Here is an 11,072-nt window from a genome sequence, read left to right as displayed (position 1 = left end):
TCAATCAGAGCATTGTCAGTTTTACAGTCATAACCAGCCAGAGCAGGTCAGTAGATTTTTTTTGTCACTTCATAGTTATTGCTTGTGGAGAGAGAAAGGGTTCTGAAGTCCTTGCAGACCCTTCGTGAAGTCAAAGATGGAGTCCTGCTGCAAGAGATGAACAGGTTCTTTTACATCTATCCAATGTGACCAACAAATTATAGTGTTGCCCTGTCTAATGAGCAAAATAGCTAGTTCACTGTTGTAAAAAGTTAATATAGTATCCTCATGCTTTCATCTGCAATCCAGATCAGTTTGGACTAGATAAATTTAATCTAAAGGTAATACCCGGTACCCCCACTGGCATAAGTAACTTCTGCCAGTAGAAAAGAATGACCCAGTTCCCCCAAATCTGTGGAAACAAGGAACTCTCATGATATTGTGATAAGCAAAGGGAGGGTCTGCAGTGGAAGATGAACTCAGTGATAATTAATTCATTTATGTGGGTGGATTGTTGGATCTAAGCCAATGCATTTAAGGATTTTCTTTTGCTTAATTAATGGACTGTGGACAAAAACGTTAATGCCAGGTGGGGGTTAATGGCTTAGATTTCCTTAACACACTAAATGTATAAAAGATTTGACAAAGCACATAGTATCTACCCCTTCCTTACATGTGGTGTTGGCATGTAATGCTGCACAAAACTGGGCTGGCACAAGGTAAAGGAACATTTGTTTGAAGGGTTTTTAAGCTTTCCTTTCCAAAAATCTCACTTTACAACCAGTGCAATCACATTTTTAAAAATACGCATGCTGTTTTGAGGTCTGTTACCTTTGGTTAACTTGTCACCAGAAATGTAGCCCTTTTTGAAATATCCATTTTAAATCTCCAGCAAAAAACATCTCAAAACTGTTTTGTGTGCCTTCCCAAAATCTGGAAGGATCTTCTAAACTACCTTCCAGAAGCCTCTCAGAACAATGACAGAAGAAACTCCAGTGAATCTGACAAGTGTGCCATCTTTAGCACAGCAACCACTAGGAGGAACTCTTGAGTTGAGCAGAATTCAGATAGTTATGTATACGTATTTTGTATGTATCCAGGTATGGGTGGGGGTAGGGGGAACGATTTTCAAGTATATTCTTTAACATTAAGCACCTCCATCCGGCATTGTGTCCAAAAGCAAACAGGTAGCTTAGGTTTCTAGTCTAATGTTCATGTCATGGAGGTTTGCCAACCTCCAGTTGGGGCCTGGAGATCTGGAATTACAACTGATCTCTAGACAACAGAGATCAGTTTTCAGCATGCCCACTTTGAGCCCCATCCAGAGGGGAAGTTGGGGGCTGAATTCGCTGGTGGAAGTGACACAGGTTTCTGCTGGCAGAAATGGCCTCCCTGGGGCACTTACCCCAGCTCAGGCGAGAAACCACTACTGTGCAGGCTCTGCCGGCCTTCTGTGATGCAGGACACTGCGCCAGCATCCCAGTGCTCCTGCTGCCAGTGCACCAGGGGCGGTGCAGAGGTATGGCTAGGGGAGCAGCCAACATTAGCTGGCTCCATCCTGGCCATTTGCCTGTTTATGCCGGTGTTGGGGAATCTGGACTTATGCAACCCTTTTGGGTCACATAAGTCCATTCAGCCCCATGAAGCCTTTGTGGTGGTGGGGAGGCTGTTTTGTTTTGCAAGTCTCTCCCGCCACCAGGAAGCCTCTCTGGGAGCGGCAGGGTGGCATGATTGCACTGCCACCAACCACCTTGCCACTTGGATGGGCTGCCCATCTTTAAAAGCATTTCATTCATTAAATATTTCATGGGGTTGTTTTTTTTAGTATTCCCCCAACTTCCCTTTTTTTCCATTGGAAAAGCTGAAGGTAAAAGACCTTGGGAAAAAAGGGAATTTTTTAAAAATCCCCCAGAGATATGATATGATAGTTATGGCAGTAGCATAGCAATAGGCTAAATGACATCCCTCCCCCCAAAAAGATTTCATTGTAAAAGCCAAGCAATAACCTACAGGTAGGCAGAGATCTTAACAGTGGGCATCTAATAACCTAGCTCCCTGGTTGCACTATTGCTGACTGCTTGGATAGCTATGGACAACCATGCTGTGCTCCCATTACAGAAGGTGAGGGATATTTACTGAGCTTACCAGAAAATGCAGCCATTGAAGAAAGCCCCCGATCTTAAGGCTTGCCTTAGTTGCATTTCCATTAATACACTAGAATGTTCCTGTGAGAAACGGAGGGCTGTCCTGTCCTTAAAGGGGAAAACTGCCATGTAGCCCAGCCAATAGGAGTACTGTTTCAACATCCAATCTCCTTTCAGGGTTGAGATGTTGGAGGGAACAGGAAAAGAAGGAGTTGAGTTCTGCTTCAGGGAAAAAGAAGCGATAGCTTGCTTTTGGCTCAGGAAAAAGAGCAGACAGTGTGGAAGGTAGCTCTGCCTGGAGCTCTACCCTTGTCATGCTTGAGTGTTTGTTGAAGCAGAAAGGAATCCTTACCATCTTGTTCTGTGAGACTTAACGTGGTACAGGAAGAGAGCCTTCTCAACCCAGAAAAGTGGTTGACTATCTCTCAAACTGTGGAGGTCCTTAGCCCCTTTAACGATTATGCCATTGTTCTTGTCTGACATGGCAATACTGGCTCTGTTTATTTCCATGATCCAAATGGCTCATGAGAACTTGACCTCAATTTTTGAGCCAGCTGAAGGACATGCAAACTTGCTTCCAGCAGTGTGCACATTCGTCTAGAGGCTGCAGGATAGTGTGGCATTGTGCCTTGAGCCTCTCACCCAGCAGAAGGTTTACGTGTTGGTAACCATGTGTGACCCGCACATCAAGGTCAGGATCACCAAGCAGGCTGGGGAGCTTGTGCACTGGAGAGAAAAGCTCTCCCACCATGTCCAGCTTATGCACTCCCAAAGAGAGACGTTGCTGGAAGAAGAAGAGGTGCGGTGAGAAATCAGCTCCGTTGCTGTTTCTTCCTTCCCTCCCCACTGAACAGCTTTAAGGCACGCAAACAAATAGTGGAGTAGGCAGCCTGTAACAGGATTTGGATTATATCACAAGGGGTTTTTTTTATTTATTCTTGCTGACTGTGTGTATTTCCATGTATAAGTATGCTCATTTCAGGCTTATCTATTGGCCCAATCTAATTGCGAAAAGTTTTTCTTTTATCTTTGACCATGAATTGAAGCAGCTACAGAAATATTAGATGTATTCATTTTTAATAGAGATTGAGAGTTCTGTGTAGCCTTCTTGTTGAAAGGGAGTTAATAAGCACATATTAGATGTATTGTTAGATGTACTTGGTTATCTCACCAGTAGTTATAAACCAGTCATTTATCTAGCTACAAGTCATTTATAAACCAGTCATTTTATAAATAAACCAGTAATAAACCAGTCATTTATCACATATTTATAAACTGAAAGATTTATCATAATATTGCTGCTTTTTCTATATAAATGTACTGATGCATTGATCTCTGGGTAGAACTCTTCTGATGATAGGTGAGATTTCTGTTTGTCTGTGTGACTTGGGTTTTTAAAAAATTCTTAAAAGCAGTTTAAGACAATAGTTTGAAACCTGTTTTGTTTTAAATTTTATTTATTCAAATTATGGTTGAGAAATGATGGATGATTTGATATTTTTGTATTTGTTTTTGCTATAGGGTGAAGTTTTACATGCTTGTATTTTCTAATAAAGAGAATTATTTCTTTTTTTCATAAAAGGTAGTAACTCTGAAAGTTTCTGCCTGGTTTGCTGGTAATAATTTAAAGAACAGAACTCAAAATTGATTCATTTGCTCTATCAAAATTAAATGTTGCAAATAAGTTCAATTTGATAAATCCAAGAGGTATCTGGGATTCAATGGCAGGCTCTGATCTGGAGAGCTGGGTTTGATTCCCCACTCTTCCATATGAAGCCTTCTGGGTAAACTTGGACCAGTCACAGTTCTTTCAGAAATCTCTCAGCCCATGTAGAGAAAAAGAAAGGCAAGCCACTTCCAAATGTCTCTTGCCTTGATAACCCTCCAGGGTTGCCATAAGTCAGCTGTGACACTTTCCACCACCAATAGTTTAGAGAACCAATTAGTCCAGATTCTCTAACTGGATTTGGGGGTACATTATCTTGTTACACTCCAACCATTTTGTAAGCACATTCTCCTGCAAATCAGCAGTGAAATAGAACAATCATCACTACTACCAAAAGTCTTCTCCATCAGTTTTTTATGGTCTTTCTACTCGTCTATTTGACTGAGAAAACTTTAAACTCGATGTAGTGTGCTAAAAATCTATGAATTTGACCAACTGCCTAAAAATGCAGAGTATTTGCTGGTGATACTTGTCAGTCAGAATGCATATTTTCTGTACATATAGAATAAATTTATGTGACCACAAGTCTTTTGAATTCTGTAAATAAATTAGTGCCTACTTTCTTGTATGTCTTATTGGGCACAGGCACTGAGTCACTTTGATTGTTGGCATAGCTTATATTTAAGGCAAGTGAAACATCTTTCCACTATATATGCTATCTCCTGATTGATCCTGGGCCAGCACATCAGTTCTTAAGCTTGGAAGGAGGGTTGTGCCTTTTAATGCCTAGATGACTCACATGACTTTTACTGCAACTTTACATTTCTCTGTGCAGTATTGCCACTGGTCTGCTTAAAGATCACTTCATCTATCACTGTAAGTTCATATGCACAATTCCAAGAGTCTCTGATTTTCATGCCTTTTTTAGTTTGTGGCCATTTGCCAGATTGGATCAGAGACCACAGCGCCAGATTTTTATTACTTTTGTCTTTACGTTGAGGATTTTTATTTTGCCTGTAGAAATGAAAATCATATCCGCATAAATTTTTAGTGGAATTCTACTTCTGATATCATGCAATATTTCTAGCTCCTAAGTAGACTACAAGCTCCCAAATTCTGTTAATGAAATGTCTCTTAAATTATAAATTCTACCCCTTCTTAATTGCAGGCTATATACTATATAATGACATTAAGAACATAAGACCACTCCTAGTGGATTGGACCAGTGGTCCATCTAGTTCAGCATCCTGTCTCATAGAATGGCCAACCAGTTCTGGAAGTCCGAAAACAGCATAGAGACTGAGACCTTCCCCTGATGTTACCGACTGGGATTCAGGGGTTTATTGCCTCCAAACATAAGGATTTCTTTTAGTTACCATGTCTAGTAACCACTGATTGGCTTACAATCCATAAATCTAATACCCTTTTAAAACTGCCCATGCTTGTGGGCATGACCACATCCTCTGGCAGCAGATTCCACATTTTAATCACTTGCTGTGTGAAATAGTATTTCCTTTCATCTATCCTGAAATAGTATTTCCTTTCATCTATCTACTGCCCATCAGCTTCATTGGATGCCCTTGAGTTCTAGTATTTTGGGAGAAGGAGAATTCTCTCTGTGTCAACTCTTTCCATCCCAGTGCATAATTTTACGCTTGCTGGAAAAGAGAAAATACCTGAAATTAGCTACAGTCAATGCTTTTTCTGTGACAGTTGATATTATACAAGGAGTATTTGGACACCAATGTACGAAGCATGCAAGACCTTATTGTTGCCATGGAAATACTGCCAAAAACATCTGTAACAATTTTTTCTTCTTTCCTTCCCTGCAGTATTTAGGTAGATATGAAGCTGCTTTAGAGTGCCTCAGCCCAATATGGAAATATAATAATAAGACAATAGTGCCTTCTGCATTCAAAACGCAGTTCTTCCTCTGACCATTCTTTGAAGGACTACTAATGTGAACTGAGCAGTGTCTCAGGATTTTGCCCTTAGCATAGCACATTTTCCTTATAGGAAGGCAGTCTTTCTAGCACAGAAACTACAAATGTGGAACTGTTGATGTGAAGCTAAATTTGCCCCAACCAATGATTTCAGCAAATGAAAATTAAGTCGGCTGTTGTCTTCCTTGTCTCATGCTTTATTTTGTTTCTTGATCACATGAGGCAACAGAATCATAGGAGCTAGCTGTTATAGACCTTATCTTCCTATTTTATCGGCTTGGCACAGGTGGCAGCCACTCTTTTCACAACCCTCCTCCTCTAGATCGCGGACACAAAATGGAAATGCACGTTCTTTTGGTCTCAAGCGTAAACTCAGGGACGCCCAATTGGACTTCCGTATTCAGAGATCTGAATCTGGGCAAGGAGGAAGACCAAACAAAAAGCCCTGAGGGAAGATCCAAGAATATGTTAATTGCGGTTACAGCAAAGAACGTTGGGGCCCAGATTTTTATTTTACTTGCTTGCTGTATCAATGATGCGCGACTTGAAAACGGATGGTGGGTGAGGGAGGGAGAAGAAAAAGAGCAGGCAGTTGCTGAATCACACTTCCAAGCTAGCAGGAGCTTTTGGGGCGGGGGGAGTGCCACTCACAAAATAAATTTTGAATGTTCTTTTCAAATGTTTGCTTGTGACCAGTATTCCCTTGTCTTTCAGCGGGTGAGTTGAGGGGTGTGGGGAGGGGGCGGCAAGCCAGCTTCCGCGCCTCCCCTTCCCCTCCTTCTTTTGAGCACCAAAACATCCCCAGCCCCGCGTCTCAGCCAAGCCAAGCAAGGATCCCAGGGTTCACCACGTGGCCTCGACTCCTCAGCCAATCCGTGGCCGGGGAATCCGGGCTAAACCCCGCCTCCTGCCCCTCTCCCTCCCCTCCTCTTCTGCCGTGGCTGCTCCAAGTGATTAATTCTTGTCATATGACTGTCACGCCGAATGGAGTCGGGTTCGCGGAACTAGCTGGCCGCCCCAGCTGCGCGCCCAGATCGGGGCTCCGGTGGGGCAGCAGAGCCGCTTTCACCCGCCCAAAATGCCTCCCACGCCCACCTTGTTGCAGAAGCTTTTCAACAAAAAGAACGGCTTGATTTCCCCCTGCAGGGAGCCGAAGGAGGAGTGCGTCTTCAGGTAGGGGCGCTGGGAGAGGGCAGCGGGGCTGGCTGGCGTGCAGCCTGCCCTGCTGGGGAGCAGATCGGGGAAATCTGTCCCTCTGCCTTCTATTTTGGTGTTCATGCTGCTTGTCTGAGTACTCCAGTTTCCTGGCCAGCACGAGTTTAGACGGCGGACACTCCGTCTACTCCTCTCACTAACTTGTGGGAGACTCTGGGTTTGTCTCTTTCTCTCTCAGGTCCTTTCACTTCCATCTCCTTTATCCTGGAGGAGGCTATGCACCCGGTCTTCCTTCCAGGTGGAAATCGCACGGATATGTGTTTTTTACTGTGCGCCAAAACTTCGTGCAACGTTGATTGTTTCCTCCCCTCCTTTTCTCTCCTCCTCCCCCCCGCCCTCGTGTCTCTTTCTCTGTGTGGTCGTCACGTGCGTACATGTCGGTGTAGAATCGGGTCTGCATCACTTTCCTGAGTTGCAAAAGAGAAACGAATCCAAACGGTTCCCCGTTTGGCTTCTTGCTCATTTTTCTCCTTTGCTGGGGGTGTCGGCAGCAGCGAGCAGGACTGTCTCCTTCCACTTTCCCAGGAGGCTGCGTTTCTTGCTTTGTGTTGGCCAAAGCTTTGAGACACTGAGTTGAGTTGATCCACATTCAAAAGAAAAGATGCCAGTTCTTCAGGCTGCCCTGAAAGTGGAAGGGGTGGTTTCTCTTTGGTAAGCGCCACCTTAAATGTTAAGGAGGGACAGAAAAGGGAACTGCATGGCTGCCAGTAGAGGGTAGGGTTACCAGAAAAGTCTGTCTGGATCTTGCTACACAAACCCCAATCTGGCTAAGAAAGGGTACCCAATAAAATTCTGCAAGCCAGAGATACTTCTCCAGAACGTCTTTCTGCCTCTCATTTACCCTCTCATGTTTATTTAAATAATAGTTGAATATATGCCACCATCAAAATCCCACCCATCAGGGTTTATGATTACTTTTCTTTTTACATGATGATGATGATACTCTTGTCACACATATTATGTCATTTATATTTGTGTTTGGTAAAGCGGTTGAAATAGGATCTGAATTGGTGAATTTGATAAAAATGAGCACTGAGGTCAGAAAATCACCCAAAGCTTTTCCATATGTAACTTGTAAAAATGATTCTGGAATTTGGTGTGCATTCATTGATTCATTGCTTTTTTGTTAGATGCAAGTCCTTCTCATTTTAGTGAAACAGACTACAATTTTGTATGGTTATTTGAGAGCAAATGCCATTGAATTCAGTGGAACTTGTTTTGGTGGGAATCCGTAAAAACCCTTTTCTGTGCAACAGTGTTTATTTGGCTCTTGTAACATTACACTAGAAGAATAGAATGAGTCCTGATTCTAGATTTGCCATTCCAAGATTTAATTACAAAGTGTGAATTCAGTATAAGAAAGAATTCACTTGAATTGTATTCATTTGCTTAAATTGCACGAGATACGGTAATATTCTAGAGTCACAGAGGCTGCTAGCTAGGTGTTGCCCCTGAATTCACTTTTACAAGACTTTTGCTATTCCTACAATATGCCTATTTGATCTTCATCATCTGATCATTTTATGATTGCGTAACGATCTCCTTTGGTTTGATCATATGTCAAAACAAAATCTCGTGGCCTAGGGCTACTGTTGGAAGCCGTGGATCAGTATTGTTTAATTTTTAACATGACCATATTATTACTTTGCTCTAAGTATTGACACTAACTGCTGAATTCTGTCAGTTAAACTTCTGTTGGAGCAGGCTGAATTAAAAAGTTAGCTAATATCATGCTAATTAAATATTATAGCCAGTTTACAACTCCTGAGAAATCCATCCTTTGCTTTAAAAAGTGAAGAGTCTTATATTCCATGGTTTCCAGTTTTTAACATAAATTCTGCCTCAAAATTACAATACCAGTTTAGACTAATACTATGAAATAAACAAAGCACAAATGAAGTCTGGAATCTACCTGATCTGTGGAAATGATCTACCCACCTTGTCACTTCTTTGGAAATATCAAATGGTGATCTAGGTGCAAACCCTTTGGTTTGCAAAAAGGATTCAAATCCTCTCTCTTTGATAAGAAATCTAACAGATAATTGTTCTCACCTGAAAGAGGCTTAAGTATTTGAACTAGTTTTGTGTTACCACCTCTATGATAAACTTCTAAGTAGTACTTCCTATGTAACTTTGTACCTGTGTAAATCTAGCCTTAATGAGATATCATGAAGATTGTCTGTCTGTCTGCTTTCTAGGCAAGAAGGTTGGTAAAATGTTCTCGTGGTTTTCTCTTTTTAGTGTGCTAGAAGAGATTTTTTAAATTGACATGTAATGAAATGAAACATTCTTGTGTATTGCTGGCTATTTCTAGTGTTCGGTTTTATTAGCATATCAGTTGCCAACTGCGAATCTTCTAATGACAGGCCTGAATAAACAGCTGTGTAGCAGTCAGTAAAAAAATATGGACACATACAATAGAGCTAAGTGCTGTTAAATTCTGAGAAGAGTTTCATGCCTCTTTTCACATATTTTGGAATAGAGGCACTTAATTGTAAATAAGAACCAGCCACAATTTTCAACATGTCAGTGTTTATTGCATGCAAACTCTTACTCTATCAAAAACAATTCCCTTCACAATATAGGTTTACAGTTCCTGCTGTTATATTTCTTAACATTAGATTTTCAGCTGTCTTTTAAAAATATATGCAAGACAATATGTAAAGCATTTTGGTGGGAGCTAAGTTTTTTAATGTATATGTTCTGAGTTCCTCTTGGTTGTTTGTACATCAGACTTAACATTAATAGGGTGAGGTGTGCTATCTGATTATAGAATTAGGTTTATCATTAAATGGAAGCAAATTGTTATTATTATTCTATTTTTATTACAAAGGAGGCCTCATTTGGGTTTAAATGTAGCTACCCAACTAGCTTAAAAACACATGAAAAGCTGTGCCTGATCAGACCAAGACTCATCTAGTCCAGCAGTCTATTCATACAGTGGCCAACCAGGTGCTTCTAGAAAGCCCACAAGCAAGACAACTCAGCAGCATTATCCTTTCTGTGCTCTTTTCTGCATCTTCTCAAGCTCTGAAATATCCTTTTTAAGGTCTGGTGACCAGAACTGTATTCCAAGGTGTGGTCTCACCATAGATTTGTATAAGGGCAGTATGTTAGCCACAGTTTTATACTCTATTTCCTATGTAATTTTGGCCAGCGTAGAATTTGCCTTTTTCACAACAGCCATCCACTACCACCTCAAGATCTCTCTCTTGGTCTGCTGCTTTGTTATCTTCTATGGGTACCTAAAAAGATACATTGATGATGAGTGATTAAGGTCAGTTCCTTCACTATTTCCCTCTGCGATCAAATCTTTTGTGGAACTTCATAATTAAGTAAGGCTCGTTCATGATTTTTAATGGCTCATAGTTGACACCATGTGCATAAGCGGGGATGAACTTGGGAGTCAAGTGAGAAGTTATTTCTATAATTAAATGTTCAGGGGGGCCATGTGTATACACCTGATGTATATTTTGCAGGATAGATTTATCAGTCATAAGCTAAATGGAATCTTCATGTTTAGAGGCAGTGGTGTTGCTGGTGCTAAGCAGAAGCGGCTTATATGTTTGTAGAGACCTCAGCAGGGGAGAGAATTTTGTATTTAATCAGATTTCCATGGGTCCTTAGTAAATATTACATTTTTATTATATAGCCTTTTATTATCTTAAAAAATCAGGAGACATACTCATGCAGTAGTAAATCTTATAGGCAAGCCTTTCTTGTCTCTCTCAAAGATAGAAGAAGAATATATCAGTTGTGGTGATGCCGCACACATTTAAGTTCTTCATTTATTTAGAAGGATCACTTTCTTAGGAGAAATAGCCATGTGACGCAAATGTTCAGAGTGACTCAAATATCACAAGGAAATGTGGCATAAAAGTATAGGCAGCTGCATCTATCTATAACAGAACCAGAGGGCACATGCTTTTATTGCTGCTGAAAGAGTACAATAAAATTTAATTCCATTTTCTGACCTGTTGAGGTTGCAAGAAGCCCTATTATCCCTACATCATCCAAAGTATGGAATCTGATTTTTTTTAATGAAAGCAATTAATATTATTAATGAACAGGGGGAACTTCAAACTTTTTTTTTGCAGCTATTCAAAAGCTAGCATCAAAAATGTT

At 41.0% G+C, this 11,072-nt stretch overlaps 1 protein-coding gene across 3 annotated transcripts in view; it reads left to right on the top strand.

Annotated features, from left to right (window-relative positions):
- The first annotated feature begins 6,710 nt into the window (after positions 1-6,710).
- FNIP1 (folliculin interacting protein 1) overlaps positions 6,711-11,072 on the top strand; it is a 99,907-nt gene continuing 95,545 nt past the window's right edge. For all 3 annotated transcript variants that reach the window (XR_007243830.1, XM_048488524.1, XM_048488523.1), the window contains exon 1: positions 6,711-6,905. Coding sequence is in view for 2 of the 3 variants with exons in the window: in XM_048488524.1 (XP_048344481.1) it covers positions 6,811-6,905 (95 nt within the window). In the remaining variant the exon portion in view is untranslated. The remainder of the gene's footprint in view (positions 6,906-11,072) is intronic.

Source organism: Sphaerodactylus townsendi, linkage group LG03, assembly GCF_021028975.2.
Source record: "Sphaerodactylus townsendi isolate TG3544 linkage group LG03, MPM_Stown_v2.3, whole genome shotgun sequence".
Taxonomy (NCBI): Eukaryota; Metazoa; Chordata; class Lepidosauria; order Squamata; family Sphaerodactylidae; genus Sphaerodactylus; species Sphaerodactylus townsendi.
This window is presented reverse-complemented; position numbering and strand designations above follow the sequence as displayed.